Genomic DNA, 24,643 nt, shown 5'->3' on the forward strand with positions numbered 1-24,643 from the left:
CTTCGCAACAGCACGCATCTAAACATCACTCTCCATTGGACCAAGCCACATGCAGGATATGCGGAGAATGAGCTTGCTGATTCTCTAGCCAAATAAGCGGCTTCTAATATATAGGCAACCCAATGCTACTTCCCGGCACCAAGATCCTACCTTAAGCGCCCTATTCTGAACATTTCCCTACAAAAATGGCAAACGGGATGGGACAACAGTGACAAAGGGCGTCATTCGTACGATTTTCTCTCAAAAGTCTGCATAAATAGATTTTGCTCTGCCGCATAGCTTACTAGATACAGGGGACATGGTCCATTCCCTGAGTATTTCTTCACCCGAGCCATCACGAACTCGGGCCTTTGTATTTGCGGAGCACAAAGAAGCCCTGACCACTACGTCACGGAATGTCCACTAACCGAAAGGTTCCATATCAGAATGCCTTCCACCAATAGCAACCCATTCAAACGGTTTATATTGAGAACTCCAGCCCTACGACAGAGAACCTACAACTTCATTAACCTGCTAATGTCATCAGCACTGGATATTGTGGCCACGAACTAAGTAAGATCTATGTCAATTTTTTTCCTGAAACGTTTTTGTGGCGTTTGTACGAGCAAATATATGCTTTACTCCACTAACGACAGTGCCACTAGTGCCAGAATTGCAGCAGTAAAAATAATTAATTAATTAAGCAATCAAGCAGTGAGGTACATAAATATTCAAGCTTACATGAATTTATGTATTCAATGTAAACTACGATGCATACGTACTCTTTATGTATCCAAGAAATATTGTATATATATATATATGAGTGTCAACAACCATACTAAGTACTCATAACTAATGTATCTAGGATAATGTAATCAACTAATCAAATGTTTTTATTGCATTCAAGTATTCAAGTATATAACTAGTATTTAAATATATAAACGGTATTCATAACATAATTATGTATTTATTACAACAACGCATGTATGTACTCAAATAACTCAAGCCCCAAATAATGAATGTAAACAGGTCTAATGTATGTCCTACCGTAATCAAGCTGTCAAGTACATAACTAATGTATCTATGTAACTTTATAGTGTATCCAATGTATTAATGTATTTTATTGATGGATCATATTTCATACATTTAAGTAGTTGTTGATGTATCTAAGAATTATGGCAACGTGTGCCCAAGAGCATCACCAACGCATTCTAACAGCTTATATTCATGCAGCTAACGTATTCATGTAACACCATCCAGGTCCCTGTTCGTTCATGCAGCTTCACAGAGAAGCAAATGCATTCCCGAGGCAGGCCTCCTGGGACTCGGGAGCGGCCGGTTCAAGATAGTGGAGGGCGTAGGACATATACCTGCTTACCTTTGTTAGACATCAGGTGTCCCCGTCCTCCGTCACCTGTCACTTGTATTTCAAATTATTTCAGAGTAAACGTAATAATCACCACGGTTTGCAATATGCCGCTATTTTTCTAACAACAAATTTCATTCCGATAAGGATGGGGTATAACACTTTTTTTTAAGTAGGAAAAAAAAAATTCTTACTGATAAAAAAATTTCTAGGTCAGTAAATAATTGGAAATTTTCAGGCCTGAAGGAGAAAACGATAGGACATTTAATCGTAAAAAGAGTGAAAAAGGTGGTCGTTTTCGAAAGCTAGAAGAAAACGTGACAGAATGTATTTTTCGCCTTATGGATAGGAGAAATTAATGACCAAAATACAAGGTATATGTTCAATTTGTCTACCTATTGTTATCATGAAAAGTGCATGCCATACTGATTAGATTTATATACATATAGGAGTCTTTTCCTTTTCGTATTATTTTTAAAAAATCAATGAAAAACTGTCTTTCAGGATAGAAACTGTATTAATAGGAAGACTACGTTTTTTTGCACCTTAATATAATTTTGGTTCTCCCAGTTATAGAATACAATCAATATTTGTAATAGTTTGTTTAGAAATATAATGAAACCGCACGGGGAATAATGATTCATGCGAGTAGAATGCTTTTATCTAACTCTCAATAGCGTCCTGTATCATCCTAGCGCACCATTTCTACACACACATTATATTACTAATCTGTTTGTTTCGAGCTTCCCTACCTACCTTTAAAATTTTTGCCACATACATTTTAACCAGTATTATATAGTCATATATATTTCGCAAAATGTTAAAAAGAATACAGATTGAACATGTTTTGGGATTTTTTTAATATCATTATTTTAGATAACCTGTCAGTTCACTTAATAATACGCTACGAATATATATCAAAAGCACTCCAAGTTATAAATTAATATCTACGTTAATTTTTTCCATGGAACTTTTATGTTATCAATTATAAAAAATGTTATTTTCTGCGGTTTGTTCTCTGTTTTGCAATACACATACACTAAATGGTAATGTACTTACATGAGGGGAAAAATCATAAATAAAAATAATAAAAAAAAGAGTATAAAATTTGTCTCAGACTGAATAAACTGTCCTGCTAATTTACGGACTGTTTTAGCTTGAACTACCCAATGAAATACGCAAAAGGTAATGTCTGCTAACCACCGTGAATCCGATTAGGAAGGTAGAATATGAATAAAGGAAGTACATTAATATCTATGCTGAACCCCACAGACCGTAATGAAAAACTTAAGATTCAACAGTCTCCTTCTTGCGTCTCGATGGGAGAGAGATCTGGCGATCTGGCTGGCCAAGGAAGGGTTTGACAAGCTGTAAGACAGTTCATAGCAACACGTGCCGTGCGTAGTCTGGTATTATCTTGCTGTCAAATAAGGCCAGGGTACTGCAAAAGGAACGGTAGCAAAACAGGTCTCAAAGGTCATCGAGTACCGCTGTGCTGTAAATGTGCCTGTAATGACGCCCAAGGAAGCCCGGCTATCAAGGGAAATGGCACTTCAGATCATACCTCCTGGTTGAGGGCCTGTGTGGCGTGCAATAGTGATAGTAGGATCGGCACGCTGCTCTGATCGTCTCCAGACAACGTTTCGATGATCGTCACGATACAGTTGAAAGCGGGCTTAGTCGCTAAAGACTATACGTCCTCAGTCAGCATCATTCCAACCTGATCAAGCCAAGCACCACTGTAATCTAGCTTGACAGTGTGCAGGCGTGAGTGGCAGGTGACGTAACGGTCGGTACGAGCGTAGATTTCGCTCTATCAGCCATCTGTGAATGGTCATGGTGGACCATTCGTATGCGGGTCGTACGTCTGATAGTTGATAGCGATGAATCAGGCGCTGTGACAGTTGATTTGACAATCACTCTGTCTTCCCGATCTGTTATGGCCCTAGGTCAACCGCTACAAACATGACGTTGAAATCTGCCATAGTTCATCCATTCTTGCCAGCATCTTCTAATCGCCGCACCGCTTCGACTCATATGACGAGCGATTCTCCGATTTGCCCAGCTTTCTCTTTCAATCCAATGATACGACCTCTTTCAAACTCTGACAGTTGCAATCAGCTCGAATCCTGCGGCGAGGCATTTTTTCAGTTGTTGAAAGGTATCCTAAATAGCAATGCAACAAAAATTTTTAACAACAGTTCAAAAACAGCTCCTTATATACATCTGCTGAATGCGCTGGAGATAGTACTATTTATTCATTGGACACCAAATTTCAATCATTTGCATATTTGGTCAAAACATTTATGCATATGAAATTTCAAAGAAATTTCTTCTTGGTTTGTCGATTTTTTTGTTATAGAGTTCGTTTCCAAATCATTGTCTAATATGGAGCATCATACAAACCAAGACTCTAGAGATTACAAAACAAGACTGAAAGAGGTCGTCGGATATTTTGGGAGCAGAAGACGTGAAAAATGAGCAATGCCCTTGCCGACAGTCGAACCACGGACCTCTCGAATACGCGCCGACCGTGCTGACCACTACACCACGAAGGCATGCTAAGAAGGCGGGAGAAATACCTTATAACGCTAATTACTAATTATTAAGGCATTTATTTTGTAAAGATAGACTGGTTTACTTTTGCCTATAAGCTGGCTCACAACAATGTGCTCAGGAGCTGTATAGGTTTAGATGGGCCTTATATCATCTTTTTATAAGTAAAATCTTAGCATCAAGTGAAAATACAGTTCCTATACGTAAGGGTGGTCTGCCTTGTTCAAAACATGGCTGGTACTTTTTTTTAAAAAAGCCAGTGTTTTTCTTTAAGCAATGCGTTTCTCTTCTCCTTTCACATTAAGCCAATCTGCACTGCCTGTGAAGAATGGGTTTCATCAGAAATAAAAGTACATTAAACTAGATTAAATGAAACTGTAGCTGATTAGGTGAAATTAAAATTTTGCAATAGTTTACCAATAATTGTAATAAACTCTTACAAGTATTAGCAAAATAATAAAGATTTACGACGTAACGAATCACCTGTACCTATTACTTGCTAACAGCATTAACATTATTTTCCATACATTGGAAATATGCTTTCCTTTTATAGGTTTTAAAAAAAAATTAAAATAAGCTGAATGCCTGAATCTGTAATTGTTCTAAATTAAGGCAAAAACAGCAATCTCGTGGCAACTCACCGTTTTGGTGTGGCAGATAATAGCTGAAAATTTATCACCTTGAAGCTCCAGATGTCGCTCTGATCTATGAGTTACACATTTCTTAAAAAGGCTAAAGAATTTTAACATCCTGGTCATGTAAACATATAAAAGTTCTTTTTTTGTAATGTTTTTAACAACTTTCCGAATTTATTTTCTTGACACTTGTTTAAAATAACAATGAACAGTTTGGGTTTTATTTTGCACGCATCAGTATACTGTAATTTAATTTCTTTAGAAAGATCCTGTATCATTGTTCCAAATTTTCTCCATTAATAGCTCTCAGAAACTGTATACTCCAGACTGCTAAAAATAAAACAAATATTAACTTTTCTAAAAGTCATTATTTTTATAAGTACTGAATAATAATCATTTAAAATACCCTTTTCATGAAGTTATTCTTTTAAGATAAATTTTGAGAATGTCAATTTTATTTTCAGGATTGTGTAATAGATTTCACTGATTATTAAAAATGGCATTTCTACCAAACAAAAGCTCTGAAAATCTAGTAGCTCTCCAGAATGTACTTTACATTGGCGAGGAATCAAAGACGTCGGATTTGCATGACTTAAATGAAATCTTTGCAAAAGATAGAAAACTTCCATTTGTGCGGAAGATGTATTTAGCAGCCTTTACATCTCTCCTAATGGCTCTTGCCATGGGACTTGCCACAGGATATTCTTCACCTGCTACTTATGATATGACTACTCGCCCTGGAAGTCCTGTTCAGCCTTCCAAAGATGCAGTCTCCTGGATAGGAAGCACACTTGCCCTTGGTGCAATGCTCGGAGGTGTATGTGCAGGTGGGTACTTAAAACTTCTTCCCGAATATAAGCTTGTTTATTATGTTTCCTGTGTTACACGTTTTTGAAGATAGATAAAGATACGTATTTTTGCAGGAAATATCGAATAAGTATTCCTGTTTTGGATGTTCAGAAAATGTGTGCATATTTAGTAACAAACGCATGGAAATTCAGTATAAACTGTAGAACTATGACACGAATAATTAAAAGCAATATTAACTTATTCTTCTATGGCATATTTCTGAAAATTATATTTATGAGTATCAGTAAAAGATAATATTCCGAATATATGTAGTATTTATCGAAACGAAATACTCTATAACAATCCTGTTCAGGATGTTTCTGCTAATTTATAACAGCATTCGTTAAAAGAGGAGAAAAATGCTTCGTGTTCTTCTGATGTGAATTTTAATGTCAGTTTTTTGTTCATAAGCCTAATGTGTCCTAATCTGAGATGGAAAATGATTTTTCCTTTAACCTTAAAGTCTTAGTAAGAAAATTCAAGTTTTATCCACCTACTTTGTGATAAATTATCCTGAATATAAATGATCAATTTGTAAAATAATTTTGTCACTAATTCAGCATGCATAGCAATTTTTAGACTTTACCGGAATTCTTTATATGAATATATGAATGAAAAATATCTAATGACAACAAAATGCTGACCCTTATTTTAAGAGTTAAAGAGATCCTTGGAAGCAATTACTCCAATTGCATGAAGAAAGTGGGGGGGATATAACAACTGCACCTCTGTCTCCCTAAAACTAACTGCATGAAAAGTTTTTTTTCCTTCTCAGACATCCGTTAGATGTATTCAAACTTCCGAGGAAAACATGAATCAAAGCTTCCACCCTTTTCAAAAAGTTAAAGGATTGATTGGAATTCAATTTTATCAATTGAAGGAAATTTAATTTTTCAGAGATAAATTGTAATCAAAGGATATAAAATTGTGGTATTTAAGCATGGCTAAAAACCCGATATCTATCTGTCTAAAGGGGTGGATGACTTCATAGAGGATTTTCTAAGATAAATTAGCTTGTATTCATGTTGCACATAGGAAGGATTAAGAAAATCAAATATGCTGCCAGCCCGTCGATCTGGATTCAAACCAGAGCCGCAGCAAAGCCGGTACAACCAGTGCCGTAGCATCAGGCAGTAGAATTTAAATGCAGCAAAATTTTTAGAATTTAGGAAGAAACCGAGAACCTCAGAATCTCAGGTTTACAAGTGGCCACTGGGCTGCAAAATGTCTTACACTGCTCCTGATTTAAACCTTTGTCGAACTACTAATATTCAGCCTTACTAACCACACTAAACATAAATTTGGTTTTGAGATTTTATATTCGAACATGTAGTTGAATTTGTCTAGAAATTTAGGTAGTTAAATTTATGTATGAATATATATAGTTAAATTTATGTATGCATATATGTAGTTAAATTTATTTATTTATTCGTAATTTGCCTATATTTCTAATAGACAGAAAAATTATTAAAAGAAAACAAAAAGCTGCTTAAATTGAAGAAAATGAAAATTAAATGTAAAAATTTTAATTAATTTGTAATGGGATCCTTAAAGTTGATGATGCAAGACTAAATATTTGAAATCTGATTCGATTTTCATAAGGAATAAGCATATCTTATTTTTCCAAAATATTCAGATGGTTTCTCTGCTTGGTCATACTATGATTTCGTTATTTCTCATGCGTTGTCCAGAGAGAATAGGCCTGAGTTGGTATCCCGGAGAAGGCATGGATGTTTGTAAATGCATAGTGTCTATACGGCATGGGGGCACTCAAAATATGTGAGCCGAAAGAGCTCTCGAGAGGTCTGTGGTAGGGGAAGAGGAGTGAAAGACTCTCGGATCCTCCTCCCTTGATGCTCTTCTTTAAATCTGGAGCGAAACTGAGTATCATGTCGGACTGTCGCCTGAACGGTTCTCAAGGCTCTGGCCAATGAAAGACGCGTTTTTGCACTCCTTGATAATAATTCTTGAGTTTGTTTTGATTACATCAGACAAGTGAGATTAGTATCAACAGCAAAAACAACATGATTGACAGCACTTAAGCCTAATTCTAAAATATATGAGGTCGGAAGGTTGTCTCGTTGAACGAAGTTCAATGAAATCGGGCTCCTGGGTCAGACCACAATCCCAATATAGCAGTTTAATCTAATTTTCGAACATTAAGAATACCATGGGAATGGCATAAAAGTAGTTTTGAAATTGCTAGCAGTGATTGGCAGTAAAGAGTTAGCAGAGGTGGTAGGCATATCTTGTGAGGAAGATAATTGAAGAAATGAAAAAAGCGAGACAAGACGATTCGATATTAGATTTCAGGAGTTTAGCAGGTTAAGTGAGTCGCCATCTAGTGAGAGCATTAAGAACTTCGGCGTAAAAATGCATCAAGGCTTAATTTTCGTTTTCTGCAAATTCAAGAGATATCTTGGTACTTACGTATTATCGCAATCAGGTTGGCGTTATTTGTAACTTTGAGTAAAAAAGTATGAATAGAAAGAAAATGTACATTTATTAATTACAGATAATTTTTAATACAGTTTTTTATATTATTTTGTTTTAAAATATAAAATAGCAATTAAACCCTTCCGGTTTCGAATTTGAATAAGTTGAACTCTACTTACGGCTTTAGACCCTACTTACGGCAACCCTACGTGTTATACGTTGTTTTGTAAAATGAGCATGTGGAGATTCACAAAATTTTCCTGCATTTTTGTGCAAATTTTTGTAATTTATGAGAAAATAGCAGTGTACATGGATAAAGTCAAGAGTGTGCGCAATGCCATTTTTGTGCAATTCTGGGATGTTTTTTTAAGTAAAAATAAGTCGACGCGTACATGGTTATGGCGAATACGGTTTTCAATCAGTGCTAAAAGCAATAGCCAAAAGATTTCCGCCGAAAAAATAATTCTGCAACTTATTCAAATTCGAAACCGGAAGGGTTTAATAAGTTGCAGAATTATTTTTTCGGCGGAAATCTTTTGGCTATTGCTTTTAGCACTGATTGAAAACCGTATTCGCCATAACCATGTACGCGTCGACTTATTTTTAATTAAAAAAACATCCCAGAATTGCACAAAAATGGCATTGCGCACACTCTTGACTTTATCCATGTACACTGCTATTTTCTCATAAATTACAAAAATTTGCACGAAAATGCAAGAAACTTTTGTGAATCTCCACATGCTCTTTTTACAAAACTACGTATAACACGTAGGGTTGCCGTAAGTAGGGTCGCCAAATTTGGCAATTTATGCGAATTTTGGCCTGGTTGCGTTAATACGTAAGTACCGATATCTTCACTGCTTCGAAGGCTATAGCTAATTTTTCCGTGCTAGTTTTCGAATGCTTAATTCTTTCTGCGATACTGTTCATCTCTCGAATAAAATTAAACACTTTGGAGTCTTGAAAGACTTGAAAAATATCGTCTACTTCTTTATCTGGGATCTGCTGCTGATTGAACACGGCGCTGAAGGGCATGTTTCGTTGAACGTTTTGGATTTCTGCTTCGGTTTTAGTTTTTAGAGCTGGGAAATCTTCTTGGATGGGTAACGGCTGAAATTTTTCTATTGTTTTGGGAGCTTGACATCTCTTTTCGTAGACCGGACATCCACGATAGGATCTTACGTGATCACCTCGGCAAAAATAACAGATAGGCTTTTCTTTAGGTTTTACTAATTTGAACTTATTTGTACGGTGGTTCTGAGAGCACTTACAGCAGATGTCTTTTTTAAAACAGTTGGTTTGGGAATGTCTATAAGACTGACACTTAAAACACTGTACAGGTCTTCTGTGTTTGGGTGCGTATTTCTCGATGGTAACGTTAAAGTTAAAAATATTATTGACATTAATGAATCGCTTCTCCGGCTTTATTTCTTTCAAGTTCGATGAAGTAGATTGGCAGTTTGATGTACTCATTCTCTATTTTTTCGTAAACTGCTTGACTTTTAGTACAGGAAATTTTCTATTTTTAAGGTCTTCAAGAATTGCTTGTTCGGGAATATTTCTGGGCATATCTTTGAGAATAACTTTAAGAGTAGATTGAGAATTAAGTTGATGCATATGGAATTTTTTAAAAATTCTACGGCGTTTGCATAGTCCTCTTCTGTGGTAGTAATTAAATAAACTTTACGCGCTTTCATCTGTGTTTCATATTCATGCTTTAAGATTTGAGCGCTTAAGATTTTTTGAAGATCAATCCAATCTAAATCTTCCTGGGTGATAACTATTGGTGGAATTTTGTTAGCGATTTTTTCATTCTTTCCTGCTTTAGGTGTATCATTTTCTCCTGTGTTATTTAAGGGTTCGAAACGATTTGTTTGTTCTATTTCCTCTATTTCCGTAGAACTTAAATCTTTTTTGCAAATTTTGTAGGGGAGCTTCCATTCTGGTTCCTTGTTATTTTTAGCTGCGTCTGCGCTTATTTTCTTTTCAAGTTCTTTTCTAGCTTCACTGATGATTTTATGGAGTCTGTTGTGGTCTGCTCTGCTATCTAGATAATTTTGTTCATTTTCTTCTCTGAAGCAATAAATATCACTTTGTTCTTCCATTCGGCCATGGGAGCTATCTAGAATTTCATCGAAGATTGCCTCTCGTTTTTCTTCATTGAGTACGTTATTTTCTCCTTCCATTATTCCTTTAATTAAGTTAGGGAAAATGTTTTTATATTTTTCCATTACTGCTTCGAATTTTTTAGTTCTGGGGGTCTCGATTTTCTCTGAGTTAGTTTTGTTCTTTTCTTCTTCTGGGTTTTTCTATTCACGCCTGGGCTAGTTTTGAAAGTCTTTAAGTTTTAATTTAGCGCTATTCTTAGAGGATGTAGAGTAATCCGATTCATGGTCCATTTCACTGTCATGCCTACTCCAAAGGCGATCTGGTGGTTTTTTGGCCGCCATAATGAAAAACAAACAAGAATACTTACAATAGCTCAAGAAGGACAACCTTCACGTACCGAAGCTCACCTTCGAATCCGTCGGAAGGTTACAGCCGGAAACATCGCGGACGAAAACGTCGCGGAGAAAATAACGCAAGGCGAAAACGCCGTGGTGCAAAAACATCGTGGGAGAAAAGAAAGCAAAGCAAAAACATAGCAGTTCTAAAACATCGTGGAACAAAATATCGTGGTCCAAAATAAAGCGGTTCAAAAACTTCGCAGTTTAAAAACATCGTCATCCAAAATATCGTAGTAAAAAATAAAGTACCTACAAATCATCGCATGACGACAACATCGCATACATGCTTTTTTTCTGTTTTTAAAAGTTGTAAATGCATTTTCGGATAATGATTTGGAAGCGCAAAAAGGAAAGAGGGAAAGAGAGTGCAAATGTTAACGATACTTTAAGAATAAACGGAAATAAAATAAGGTATAATTTTCACTAAAACAATAACAGATTAACAAACATGAAAGAAAATAATTTTAATAATTAATTAAGCAATTTGTACAAGGGCTAACCTCATGTAGTTATTTATCTCTCTTTTTCTATACATTTTTAGACTGTATTTTTCATGAAAAATTATTTGTAAAATCTTATTAAAAATTAAGTCATTAATAACCTTTGTTAATTAGCGATATAAATTCAAAATTAAGTGCTATAAGTTGCATTAATTTTCTATCCATTTTCAATTTTTAAATGCTTAAGTTTCCTTCTTACTTTTCAGCAAAAAGTTATTAGTTCATTCAAAAATATGAAATATGGATGCAAAATATCCCTCTTTCCTTCTTGCGCTCCCAAATCATTATGCGAAAATGCATTTACTTTTAAAAACCTGAAAAATGCATGTGTGCAATGATTTGTAGGTACCTTATCTTTTAACTCGATATTTTCGATGACGATGTTTTGTACTACGACGTTTTCGCCTTGCAGTGTTTTCTTCGCGACGTTTTCGTCCGCGATGTTTTTGTCCCACTGTTTTCGGTGGACACCGGTGGAAAAGGTGTCAATAAATTAAATACAATTTTCCATATATTTTGATTTAACGCAGAAATGTTTTTATTTAGCCGAAATTAGTTTGCATGCCCACCACTATCAAAATTACATTCACTCTCATCATCATATTTGAGCCCTAACAGTTCTTGTTGGCAAGTAATATCAACCTCAGAATTATTTGCAGTAAAAGTACTTTTCATTCAGTCATAAGCACCTTTAACGTCAAAATACTTTTAAATCATTTTTTCACATTCGATTTATTAGAAAGTCCTCCACGATGGCATCCCCTTCCCTTAGGCAGATAGCCCTAGTGTGCTTTGTCATAATAAACTAAAACAAAACCAAACCAAACTATATTCGATTTAAGTCCGATATTAAGACTACTCAACCTATTATTCTCCTCTGGAGTTACATCATCTTTTATAGATAACAATTCGGGAAACTGATGAAATGCTGTCTTTAATAGATTGTGATAAAAACGATCACGTTTATCGATAAATAATGACACAATATTTTTGCAACTCATAAGAGTTCTGTTAGCTTCTTGAAGCTACAAATCGATTTCATGAAATCTCCTTAAAATGTCTACAAATAAAAAATATATTTCTTTATTGCCTTTAATTTTTGACGATGACTGGTCTCATTAATGCTTTCAAAAAATGGTATGATACTATCACTTTGTTGCAAAATGAGATAAGCATGTACTCTTTGACAACCATCGAACTTATCTGTATATAAAAGTAACCTAACAAAATCCTCATTATTGTCCTGACGTAACTGTTGAAACATTCTATCACGCTTGGCATTAGGTTTGATCTTGTATACAGCTTTAATTGCATCTTGCAGCAAAACATTTAGATCTCCGTTCACCATTATGTGTTTTTACACATAATGGAGATCTAATGTCGGAATGGTTGATTGCTCATAATGAAAGAATATCTAGAAAAACTGGAAGATTCTATTGCTAGAGATTTGATGCTATTGACATTCAGCGACTAATTTTTTGTTTCCTCTCCCCCCCTCATTTTCGATGCGTTACCGAATAATGTTATTGTAATGAGATTACATTTCCTATGTAGTAATGTTATTGTGATGATGTTTTGCCTTATTTTAATTCTATATTTTGTATTTTTTCATGCTCCAATCTCATGCATCTTTGACGCAAGGGGATCAATAATGTATGGTTAAGTAACTTTGTAATAAAAAAGAATATTCAGGAATCTCGTGACACAATCTATCCATGTGCTTTTCGTTTTCTTGTATGTCAGGTTTACTTAAAATGTACATTCACTTAAAATAATGTAACACTTAAAATAAGTAATGTACTTAAAGTGTACATTACTTAAAATGTACAATGTTTTATTGGAATTCATAATGTTCAGTTATACTTGTAGATCAGAACAAAAATTAGCCTCATTTTCTGAAACACTTGGTTGCAGTTTCTTGTGAACTTCAATACTGCAAGCTGAGTTTCACTTGCCATTAAGCATTAAGAACAAAACATAATACTTTTCAGAGTTCGAGAAGACTGCAGTAAAACTTCAGGTAATGAGTACTTTTTTAGCTTGATATGTATGAAAATTTACATACGGAAGATAATTCTATATGCATGTGCATTTAAAACATTGCGAATAAAAGCGTAGTTATGTTGTTGGACAAGCGTTAAATTAGAAAAGATTTTAATATATTTCAGTTCCAAACATTTTATTTCAATTGTTACAGTTCCAGACTTGAGTTTTCTAAACCAGTGATTCTTAAGCTGTAGTACCTATACCTCCAGGTTCATTCGAGATTCTCAAAGTTTAAGCGAACAACTTACAAGAGAAGATTTTTTAAAACTATGCTCTTTCTTTTAAATTCCAAAGAAAAGTGTTTAAATTCAAAAGATTTTTCCATTTAATTGCGAAATTTTGCCTAATCCTCCTCTGTCATTCTTTGTTTTTCTAATTGTGGGGTGTATGTTACAATCCTAAAAATAAGTTATAGTAAGTATTCTAGGTTTCTGTTCGTAGAAACTGGATAATAAATGTCCCAAATGATGTTTACATTCTCTTGAGCGAGAATAGATTTACTCCATCGTGGGAACTGAAAGCAACTTTGGGCTTGATGTTTTACGATACTTGCAGTTACCCTTTTGGATCAAGAAGGAAAAAATGTTATTCTAACCTCCATGGCCTTAGTTTCGATACTTCATCCTTTTCCTATTCATCTTCTGCTCAAAATTGCGCCCCGCTGAAGTCTCCCATTAACTTCTTTTCTAAATCCCTTCGATAAGTCGCTTTCTGAGATAGCGAACACTCGCTTTCATCAATTAAAACGTTTTATGCAAAGTGGGTCTTTTAAAGTTTCTATCAGGATCTTCCAATATTTATTAACCATTTGGTTTGAATAATTTATTTTACAAATTTCGTTTTAAAGCATTATTTATTTCACATATTTCTTTTCAATACGTATACTCTACTTTTAAATTATCTTTAATTTAAATTAACGCTGGATGGAGCCCCCTGTTAGATTTCAATAAATTTAAGTTTATTTATACTCTTCATAGCGTTTTAAACAGACAAGCATGAAACTATCAAGAGCAATTTAAGAATAATGTGATTGTAAACAGAACTGCATGTTACTCTTGCGCATCCTTCAAAAAGTGTATCTAAGCAGTGTTTATTGATTACGTTCAAAGAACGTCTAATACGTGTTTCATTATTACAAGTGTAGAGGGTGCCGAGCAGACATGAAGAGGACGGTAAGAGAAAACAACTTTGAAAAGCAAAACGAATCACGTAAAAAGCAGAGCATATATATGTAAACACTTCTACACTGTTATACTCTTGTAGAAGCATCTAACCTCGAGTGTAATGAGCCAGTGATCATTTATCATATAATATATATTTTTCTCTCGGCAATGACTTTTTAAATAGAGGATGATACGGGGAAGATTCCGCCAACAGGAGTCACTGGTGGAGGAGATGAAAGTAAATCGCTGACATCATCCTGCTCAGCTGACAGCTGTCTCAGGGAGACGCCTGTACAATCCAGTAGGTGAACGGGAGGGGCAGGGAGGGAACGAGCACACGACCTGAAGGTCCTTTCCCCCGTTGAATTTCATGCATCGAAGATGCCCGCTTCTGAATATGGCCATGGCCGTTTGGAGAAATCTAGTTCTTTTACTCTGAAGTGACACGCCTGGTTGCTCAGCGATTTACCAATGATGAGCAAGGGAAAATTTCCACGCCATGTTCGTTTTGTTTTTGTAGTGGGAATGTATTTCAGTTGGGCTTGAATCAGTGGAAATGGGAGTAGGAAGATCACAACCTTTCCTTGCAAGATCGCCAGCTATTTCATTACCATACACCCCCAACATGTGACGATATCCATTGGAGATATATTGATTTACGCTGTCCGAGCTCAAAAAGTTTAGTTACGATATTCCAGTCGGTCGTATCCATGATCTTAGACCAGGTTTTCAGGTACTGGAGCTTCTACTGTGTGTCAGTATCAATATAACGTCACTAGTCGAACAGAGAGCATAATCAAGTGCTTTGCTTATGGCGATAAGTTCCGATCTCAAGACAGAGCAATGATCAGAATTTCTGTGCTGCATCTGATGTCGCCTTCTGGAGTTTTACTATAAACACCATTCCTTGCTCTATCCTTATCTGATCTACTTCCATCTGTATATATCACACAGGCCTGGACAGACATATCATTTATGATTTCAAGAGCCATTTGCCTGAGGAGTTCCAGGTGATGGTTGCCCTTGACAATATTAGTCGACAATTCCTCAAGGATGTTAACATGATTAAATGAAGTATCTGGAGCATAAAGGCTAAAAGGCTTAATGTTTCAACATTAAAATTGAAAAAAATCCGAATTCCACCCATAACTAAGTGGGCTGTCTCGCTTTAGGCGTTTATTGCTTGTCCAATTTAAAATAAAGGCTGAGGTCCGATTATAAGGACCAAAACTCTTGAGTTCGTTGAAATATTTGTAGGAATTCACTTTAAAATTCATTGCCAAAGGCTGGATGTCCGTCTCATAGCGTCCGGATAAAGTGTTCTCATTTTAACCACAGTATGAAACAGAAGAGGAGATTCGGGAAATCACTCCTTTATGAGTTCCTTCCTTCTGCATTCTTACTTCCATATGGCCGCTAATGAATACAGGATAGAAACCCCATGTTTTGAACTAACATGTCTTTTTTTTTTTTTTTTTTTTTTTGCGAAGTTGTTCTTCTTTAGGAAACATTTTTTAGGACATGAAATGATGCATTAATTTCTGCTACATCTGCCTTCTAAATTCTTATAATTATTTTCTCGTTAAAACATGCTGCAAATACTGATAATTATTCTTCTAGCTTTTATAGCTGTTCACATACTCCAGAAACAGGGAAGGGGCACTGGCTGGCCTAAGTATAACCCCATATTCGATATATATCAAAAAATTAACTGAAATAAGCGAATAAACGGATAATTGTATTTTTAAACTAAATGTCACCACCAATGGAATCTATATCAAGCAATGCAAACATTTCCCTGTGACTAAAAATATTGAGAATTCATTAACTCTAATCTCCAAAATTAATTTATTAAATTTGTATTCAGTATTCTTTTTCCTGTATTTTCAAAAGAATTCCTACAAGAAAATACGGAAAGCTTTACTGTGAACATTTTACAATGAAAGTTTTCTTGGCATTTTCCATTGGTGACTCGAAAAAACTATCAAAAAAGAAAGACTATGAAAAAAAAAGAAAGACTATCAGGCTTAGAAAAGACTATCAAAATATTATGCAAAATGATTTATGTGATAACATTTCTTTAAATTCTTTCACTACCTGATACTTGTACGCTGTTTAACGCTTGTTCGTGAACGTGTGTGAAATAGTCTAATACTTGTATAAATATTATTAAAAAATGCATTTATTTCCATCATATTCCATACGTCTTTAAAATACAATTTTTATGCCTCTGTATATGTTATATTTATTAAATTTAATACTACCAGTTTTTATATTCAAAATTCATGTGTGAAATATTGAAATATTAGAAAGTTATTAGTTAAATACTAAAATATTAGAAATTCATCACCTTATTATTCGAAATTTATCATCATTTTTCATTACCTTAAATTTCTAATCTAAACCATTAAAAGAGTTACTTCATTTAAAATTGTTTATATATGTATTCATGATTGTATCATAGAAGTGCGTTCGGTACTGATCAGAAAGGCATATCGCTAGCTAGATTTTGGCAGGTTTTCGTTTCGATTGTCGGCAACACTCTTAGACTTTCTCCAGATGACAGCAAAGCTTTTTCTAAGAGTTTTACTAGTAGGAAAATACCTTGTATTTTAGAGTGCTCAGGATGATTTTTAATAAGAAACAGTGTTAAATAGTAGTAAAATTAATTCTTAAAATAAATTTGTTACGCTTGAGATATTTCTGTTAAAGTATGTTTCCTGATAGTCTAAACAGTTTCAAAAATTTACAAAATAGCCATAAAATGCTTCAAAAAAACTTGTCATTTTAGAATATTTTATCTTAGGAATAGATTTTTTTGCCACAGTTACTAGCCTATACCTAGAGTTTTTTTTAAGATCAGTAAATACAAAGTAAAAAATGTTTGACATCCATTGCTCTAAATACCACTAGAGGACGACAATACCACAGGCAGTAAAATTTCTTTTTTAGCTGTCAAACTGAAAAACAAAACAATTTTGAAACTTCCTGCCGTACAAGTTAGATGAAGTTTCCTTAGTCTTAGTTTCGGAGTTAAAGTAAGAACTAGAACAATTTGACTGAATATCGAAAATAGCCAGTTCTTTCTTCTGGAGCATTCAGATTAAATTTCGCATCATTAAAAAAATTTTTTATCTTGTCGTTTCAGTATCAGATATGAGTGCATTTATGAAAACAAACACACACACACACACACACACACAAAAAAAAAAAAAAAAAAAAAAAAAAAAAAAAAAAAAAAAAAGGAAGAACGTAAACATTGCATATTTAATGGAAATGTGATGCTTCCTGTGCTCACTTTAGGTATAATATTGATCGTTGAACAAAACTACACTTACAGTTAAAGGGAGGAAACATAAATAACTATGAAAGTTATATTGGTGAATAATGAAAGGTAAACTGATTTTAAAGCTTGAGAGAAGGAAATTAAAAAAAAAGTTTTATTTTCCCTTTTAATACTTTTAAAAAAATACAATTTTAACACATAAGAGTTATATCAATGATTTTATAATAAAGCTGATATACCTGTTAATATAAAAGTAATGAAATTCAAAAATCGCCGAATCAAAGTTTTCGCAGCTAAATTTCCGGTAAAAAAAAAAAAAAAAAAAAAAAAAAATCACTAAAATGCTACAAACTCGCCATACCTAACTATGCACATTTGAAGAATTCCCACTCCATAAAAGGAAGAACTTGTTTTTTGCTTTAAGAGTAAGAATTCGAACGCTAGCTCAAATATTTGCCAACAGGTACACATTGAAATACGGAATTCGGCGTCAAATACCCGAAATAGAATAATTTTGGGTGTCTTTGTAGAAAGTGGACTAATTTGTAAAAAATGAGTTTTTCGCATAAGATTTCAAAACTAGAACAATTTTTCAGGAATGAAATCCATTGCAAGAATGGATCTTAGTTAAGGAAGTTCTAAAAAAAGCCCTGAGTGATTTAGTTAAAAGCGTTCAGGTTTATGCCTAACATAACTAGAAAACAAAATAATAATGATTTCGAAATGAGAGTAAAATTTTGAAAATTCTTTCCACTAAAAGGTTTTACGTAAAAAAAAGGATATTTATAGTTATTAAATTCACATATTTGGTTGTCATTAAAATATTTTAATTTATTTCAATTCTTCTTTAGGGCCACTTACCGATAAAATGGGAAGAAAAGATACACTAGTATTCAACATAATTCCCTTTGTTATTGGATGGCTTGCTATAAGTTTCTCCAAAGGCATTGTTCTAATTATTTTCGGAAGATTTGTATGTGGCTTTTCATGTGGGATTGTATCTGTAACAGTTCCTATGTACTGTGTTGAAATTTCAACGCCTGATGTGAGAGGACTGCTGGGCTCAGCCTTTCAAGGTTTTCTTGTCATTGGTAATCTTATTAGTGTTATTGTAGGATCTTACACAACATGGGAATATCTTGCTCTGTTTGGTGCTGCCATTGCTACTATGAGTTTAATTTGCTTCTGTCGTATGCCAGAGACTCCTAGATGGTTACTGGCGAAGGGTAAGTTAGATCAAGCAATTCTTGTTATGCAGTACCTTCAAGGAAGTCATACAGATGCTGAAGAAGAATGTACTGCTATTTACAAAGATTTGGAATTCCAGCGTAAAGGATTATTAAGCTGGAAGGAATTTAAGCACCCAACTGTTTATAAACCGACGGTGATTTGCTTGCTGCTGATGTTTTTCCAACAGTTTTCAGGAGCAAATGCAGTATTTTTCTATTCTTCTATAATTTTTAAAGTAAGTAAGGACTTCATGAAGCCAGAGAATTCCACTATTGTTTTAGCTACAGTGCAAGTTGTAGCAACATTAGGAAGCAATTTTATTGTGGACAAAGCAGGAAGGAAATTGTTACTTCTACTTTCATCAATATTTATGACTCTGAGTCTTATTGCCCTTGGCCTTTACTATTATTTTGCACTAAATAACCAAGAATTCGGCACAAAATTCAGTTGGATGCCTCTCATAAGCCTTATTTCTTTCGTAATAGCATTTTCCATTGGTTATGGTTCTGTTCCTTGGCTTTTAATAGCTGAGATGATACCTGTAAGAGCCCGCAGTACTGTTGGTGGCTTAGGAACATTTTTTAATGGACTGTTTGCTTTCATTGTAACTAAAACATTTACACAGCTTGAAGATCTTATCCAGACTCACGGAACTTTCTGGACGTACAGCTCTGTAACAGCGTTGAGTTTTTTAGTTATATTTTTTATATTACCAGAGACGAAAGGAAAGAAACTTGAAGAGATAAGTAATATATTTCATAAATCAAAAGATATTGAAAGTGATATGCCAATTTCAGTGATTTCAAAATAAATTATTTTCCTCTACACTTTTGGTTTGACAATAAATTTAGAAAGAAAGTATACGGTGAGCATAATGTCTTTCCCTGATTACAAATATATATTGCACGAAAATATTATGATTACGAAAATATTTTATGGAAATGGTACTATAAGAGTAATTGAATTCTTCATTAACATTAGTAAATTAATGAATTTTAAAGTCTGCCTTTTTCGTTACTTGGAAAATTCCCAGTCGATATTCCTTTGTAAGGTATTTTCTCTCTCCTTCCAGCATCACTACGGTGGCACACTCGGCGCATATTTATTCAAGACGTCCAGGTTGGAGTCGCGGTGAAGTCAATGCATATTTTTCACATCTCCTGCTTTAAAAAAAAAAAAAAAAAACTAAAAAAAAAAAAAAAAAAAAAAACTAATCGCTTTACAAATGGCGCCTGAACTAACAGGTGGTGGACAATAATTCGTCACCACCAGGATTTGACCATTGTGTCCCCTGATTCGCAGTCGCTCTTTGAAAGAGGTAGTATGACAGAAGCAATGAGAAATGTACAAAACTACAATTATTCCTGATTACTGTCTCTAAAAATGACAGAACATGAACTATCTACAATATTAGATTTATACATTACCGTGAAGTAAAGAGTGTGTCATATAGTGGTCGCGTTGGCCACATGCAGTACTAATACTGATACTCCTTCCATCACACTCAAACTGCGTGTAGACATAACTCCAAGTGTTCCAACCCTCATTTTCGACTGATTGCCCCACCAGAAGGAAGGTAAACCACTATGCCAACTTCATAAAGAACTATCGTGTTTTCGAAACATTTCCAAAATTCTTAAACTCTGACAAACCTAATCGTAGAAATTACTCCGATCTCCAACAAAAGCTACCCCGAGACTCTTGCCGCCACCCTACAAAAGCCTCGCCAATGACGCTAATACATCTCTAGGAGACTTGCAAGTCCTTGTCAAATATATCAAGAAATTTGGAATCAGAGATCTCGCAGAAATTACTTTAGAAAAACCTGGTTTCAGAAACAGACTCCACTGTGAAATCACCATTGCATCATGGATAACATGTCAAACTGTACTTCCCCCGATTTAATGGTTATATGAAATACATGCAGTCTAAGAAACAAGCTTGATGATTTCATTCTGGAAAGTGAGACTGACATTAGTCTGTTCACAGAAAAATATGCCACACGAGTAAAATTATGAAAATCAGGAATAATGTTCCTATAGTTGTGACAGGTTTCGGCACACAGCTGGAAGAATCTTGATTTATGTAAATAATAAATTTTCCTCTTGCTTAATCCACCAGACAACAGCAAAGGTTACTAGATCATGGTTGCCTCAGTCACTCTCCCATACTACGGAGACGTCTTTCTCTTTGCAATGTACCACCTCAGGCAATATTGGCTGTTTTTCACAACATCTTCAAGAAACCCCCGTTAAAAGCAAAGGTCTCTCAAATCACTTTGATATCGATAAAACGATTGATGAGCTACCACTGAGTTACCCTTTTCTTAAACGACGCTTATCATTAAGCCCCCAACATTGTGATTGCAAAGGACTCTTTCAGAATGCTCACCAAAAATATAACGCATTTCGTTACAATAAGAAATCGCCTGAGTAGGATTATAAGGAATTTCTTCCGCCTCCTTAGCATGCCTTCGTGGTGTAGTGGTAGTACAATCGGTGCGTATTCGAGAGGTCCATGTTCGAGTCCCGGCTAGGGCATTGCACATTTTTCAGATCTCCTGCTTCAAAATAACCTAATGGCTCTACACCACTGCTCATTACGTGTTTTTTTGACATTTGCTTTGTAACACTTGACGCAACATCTATTTATTAATCTGGCCTTCAGTGTGTTCATATCATGTTTCTTTTTCTTTTATCGTCGTCATTTTATTAACTGTGTAGAGATATTAGGTATATTTTTGGAAGAAGGCAAGATGAAAAATGAGCAATCGCCTTCGCCGGGAATCGAAGGACGGACCTCTGAAATACCGGCCAGAACTACTACACCACGAAGGCGGGAGAAATACCTTACAACTGTTTCTTAGCCGCATTTACAGCAAGGTAAAAAATAAAAGAAAAGCATAAGAGAGCGACTATATAATGATAAAAATTTTAATTTTCTATCTTCCGTGGTTAAAACATTAAAATATTTGCGGTCCGGTAAAGACATTATGCTCAGTTTGTGTATTTTTTAGTGCTTTTGCAACTGTCATATAATCGAAAGGCGTCAGATCATAAATTAATCCAAAATTTGACAGTATCATTAAATTTGCGGTTTACGAGACAGTAAAATTTTTAAGCAAGTCATTCATTCTGACATATTTATTATACAGCTGTAATGTATGGTTATAAATTTCTGTAGTATCTGAATCTATTTGACAGCATTATTATCGTTTTTTTTTTCTTGTATTCTTGCAATGTTTTGTACTATTTTATTTATTTATCTGCTTCATTGTTGCAATTTAGCTAATAGCTTTAGGGCTTACATTTAAGTAATTAAATTTCTGGCCACGTATTTTGTATGTATGCGCTTATTTCTTGTATAGACTGATCGATTTTGTCATTCTCATTCCAGCAGTGCTAAAAATAGCTAAACTAGAACCCAAGATATAAGCAGAAATCCATCTGACGGGCCTTAAATGACATATGTTGATTATTTCCTCAGCTTGTTAGACTTTCTGGAAGTTTTGGAAAATCGCATTTTCGAATCTCTAGGAGTGATTTTCCCCAGGCTTTTGGAAGTCCGTGAAACACAATATAAATTAGGCTCCGATAGCCAAGATGATTCAATTTTTAGTTCTAAACGACGTCAGAAAGACTGTGGTTGAAATAAAATTAGCTGAATTGCATTATAGAGTTTACTCTCTGAGTGATATCGGTAATTTATAATATTTCTCGGAGGTTAAGGACGATTTGGTTAATACATGCGTTCTCCTTGAATTACTTACTCCTTGAATTACTGTTTCTGTATGAGGTGAATCGGCTGATATTCTACAGATAGTTCCGACAGAAATACAATCAGATGCGGACGCCTTATTTAAATGCTCTAAAACTGCATTTGGGAGAGAAAACTCTCAAAGATTATCACCGATCAGCTTAAGACTCGACAACAAAAAGCAAAATCGATTTTTTAAGAACTAACGAATGACATCGAAAAATTTACTCAGCTTTATTTTCCGTATCACGCAATGGAATCTAAAGAGGAGTCGCCAATATTTTTTTGATGCTATTAGGGATCCTGATACAACAGGCACTCCGAATAGCCGATATTACAATTTGAAGAGTGCTCTCGTGTATGACGAGGCTACACAGCAATCAACCTCCATTTTCCTTCGTTCTATCCGAAGAGTGAAGAGCACAGAAAAGACAGCGCTGAAAGCTGTGACGGAATTGATGAGAAGATTGGAAGGAGTAGAAACACTCAGGACTCAAAGGAAAAGTAATAACAGATTAAACTGCTGGATTTCTGGGATTAAAAACAGTTATGCGAACAATTTTCTATGCGTTAAGGACTAAAGAGTAAAATGCTTACGAAAGAGTTGATATCAGTAAATGCAGGAGATTCGGCTTTCGATATTTCATAGATATCTTTCATTCACGGAGGAAATCGTGAACTACATGTCGAAGCAGAACTAAATGGATTTCTTTGCTGCATGATTGTAGACACCGATGCTAACGCAACTATTTTTGCGAGTTTCCGCAGCCCAGCAAATGGCCAGATACCTTCTGTATATAGCTCCATCTTTGACTCTATAGACTGTGAAAGGAGAGAAAGTATTTGTGTACGGGAAATTAATATACGTGTCAAGTTTGCATTCTGTATTTATGAACACACAACCTATGTGGCTGACGTAACAGATCCATGCATCCTTTGTTGGTTAGTTTGACTGTGACAAAGCACTCGAAGGCTATCTGCCTAGGGTATACTTTTATTGAGGGTTTTCTAAGGAAAACGTTACTCATAGGGAAACCAAAAAAACCAACCATGAAGCTAGGCACGTTCGCCTGGATTTGTGTCCAAGAGGAACTTGTAGAGCTATTAGGTTTTACGAAGCAGGAGACATGAAAAATGTGCAATGCCCTTGCCGGGATTCGAACCGTGAACCTCTCGGATACGCGCCGAGTGTGCTGACCACTACACCACGAAGGCATGCTAAAAAGCAGAAGAAATACCTTATTTACTCCTCCTTTTCAAGAGCTACTGGGGATTAGGAGACCCAATCGCCAAATCCTGGTGGGGGAGAATCATCATCCACCACCTTTTTTTTAGCTCGACGCCACTGTCCTGGAAGGGCGTTGCTCATTTCTCACGTCTCCCTAATCGTGCCCAAACTAAAAAAAAAAAAAAAAAGGTGGTGGCTGGTAATTCTCCACCACCAGGATTTGGCGATTTGGGTCCCCTAATCCTCAGCCGCTTTTTAAAAAGGGAAGTATTTTTTTTTTTTTTATTATTTAAAGAAAAAGAAATCCTCGTGCACCACAAAGTATCGCACGAGACTTACAAATCGTAAGTGAAAAAGGCAGAATAGTAAGTAATATCATCAGTTTTCAACAATACAATGAAATCATAACAAGGAAAAAAAAAACACAAGTAAATACAAAAGTATAAAAATGTATAAAGAAATCATTAACAGTGTTTAAAATAAAAGTCAACAAAATCATTGAAAGCTCGGTAGGCCGAAATCGAGGATACAAAATCATAACATTTCGGCGGCCAATGAATTTCAATCTACATTTCAAAAGATTTCTTGCTTTATCAAGCAGTGGGCAATCAAAAAGCAGGTGGAAAACACTTTGCTCAACGCTAAGATTGCAATTACACAAATTGGAAGATATCAGCTTAAATCGTTCAAGATAAACATTAAACTTACCATGTCCAGACAAAAATTGCGTAACTTTAAAATTGAGCAACAAGTCCTTACTTTTCAGTCTTTCAAAAATAGTTGGGAAGAATGCTTTTGTAACAGATCCCTTATCAGAAGAGATATAATCACAGTTCCACCGCTCAATCGTTTTAGCTTTGAATGTTTTTTTTAAATAAGATTTTGGAATATTTACATCAACGTTAATATCATTTTTAGTTGCATTCTTAGCAAGCCAATCAGCTCTCTCGTTTCCATAATTACCCGAATGACCACGGACAAATGTAAAAAACACTGAAATACCCCTCTTCTCCAGATCTCCGAGAGACTGCTGTATATTGACAATAATATCATTACATAAAGAGGTATTTTTAAGAGATTCCAGGGAAGAGAGTGAATCCGTACAG

General features: G+C 35.0%; 1 protein-coding gene across 3 annotated transcripts in view; it reads left to right on the forward strand.

Annotated features, from left to right (window-relative positions):
- Nucleotides 1-19,380, forward strand: part of LOC118194808 (facilitated trehalose transporter Tret1-like) — a 74,789-nt gene extending 55,409 nt beyond the window's left edge. For 2 of the 3 annotated variants that reach the window (XM_035366010.2, XM_035366013.2), the window contains exons 2-3: nt 5,001-5,363; nt 18,175-19,380. In XM_035366010.2, coding sequence (XP_035221901.2) covers nt 5,033-5,363; nt 18,175-19,364 — 1,521 coding nt within the window. In that variant the 5' untranslated portion in view covers nt 5,001-5,032 and the 3' untranslated portion in view covers nt 19,365-19,380. Of the gene's footprint in view, nt 1-1,583; nt 1,720-5,000; nt 5,364-18,174 lie in introns of all 3 variants that reach the window. The other variant, XM_035366011.2, reaches the window with a different exon arrangement.
- Nucleotides 19,381-24,643: the final 5,263 nt, after the last annotated feature.

Source organism: Stegodyphus dumicola, chromosome X1, assembly GCF_044657685.1.
Source record: "Stegodyphus dumicola isolate Sdum_Otavi_A_Nest chromosome X1, ASM4465768v1".
Lineage (NCBI taxonomy): Eukaryota > Metazoa > Arthropoda > Arachnida > Araneae > Eresidae > Stegodyphus > Stegodyphus dumicola.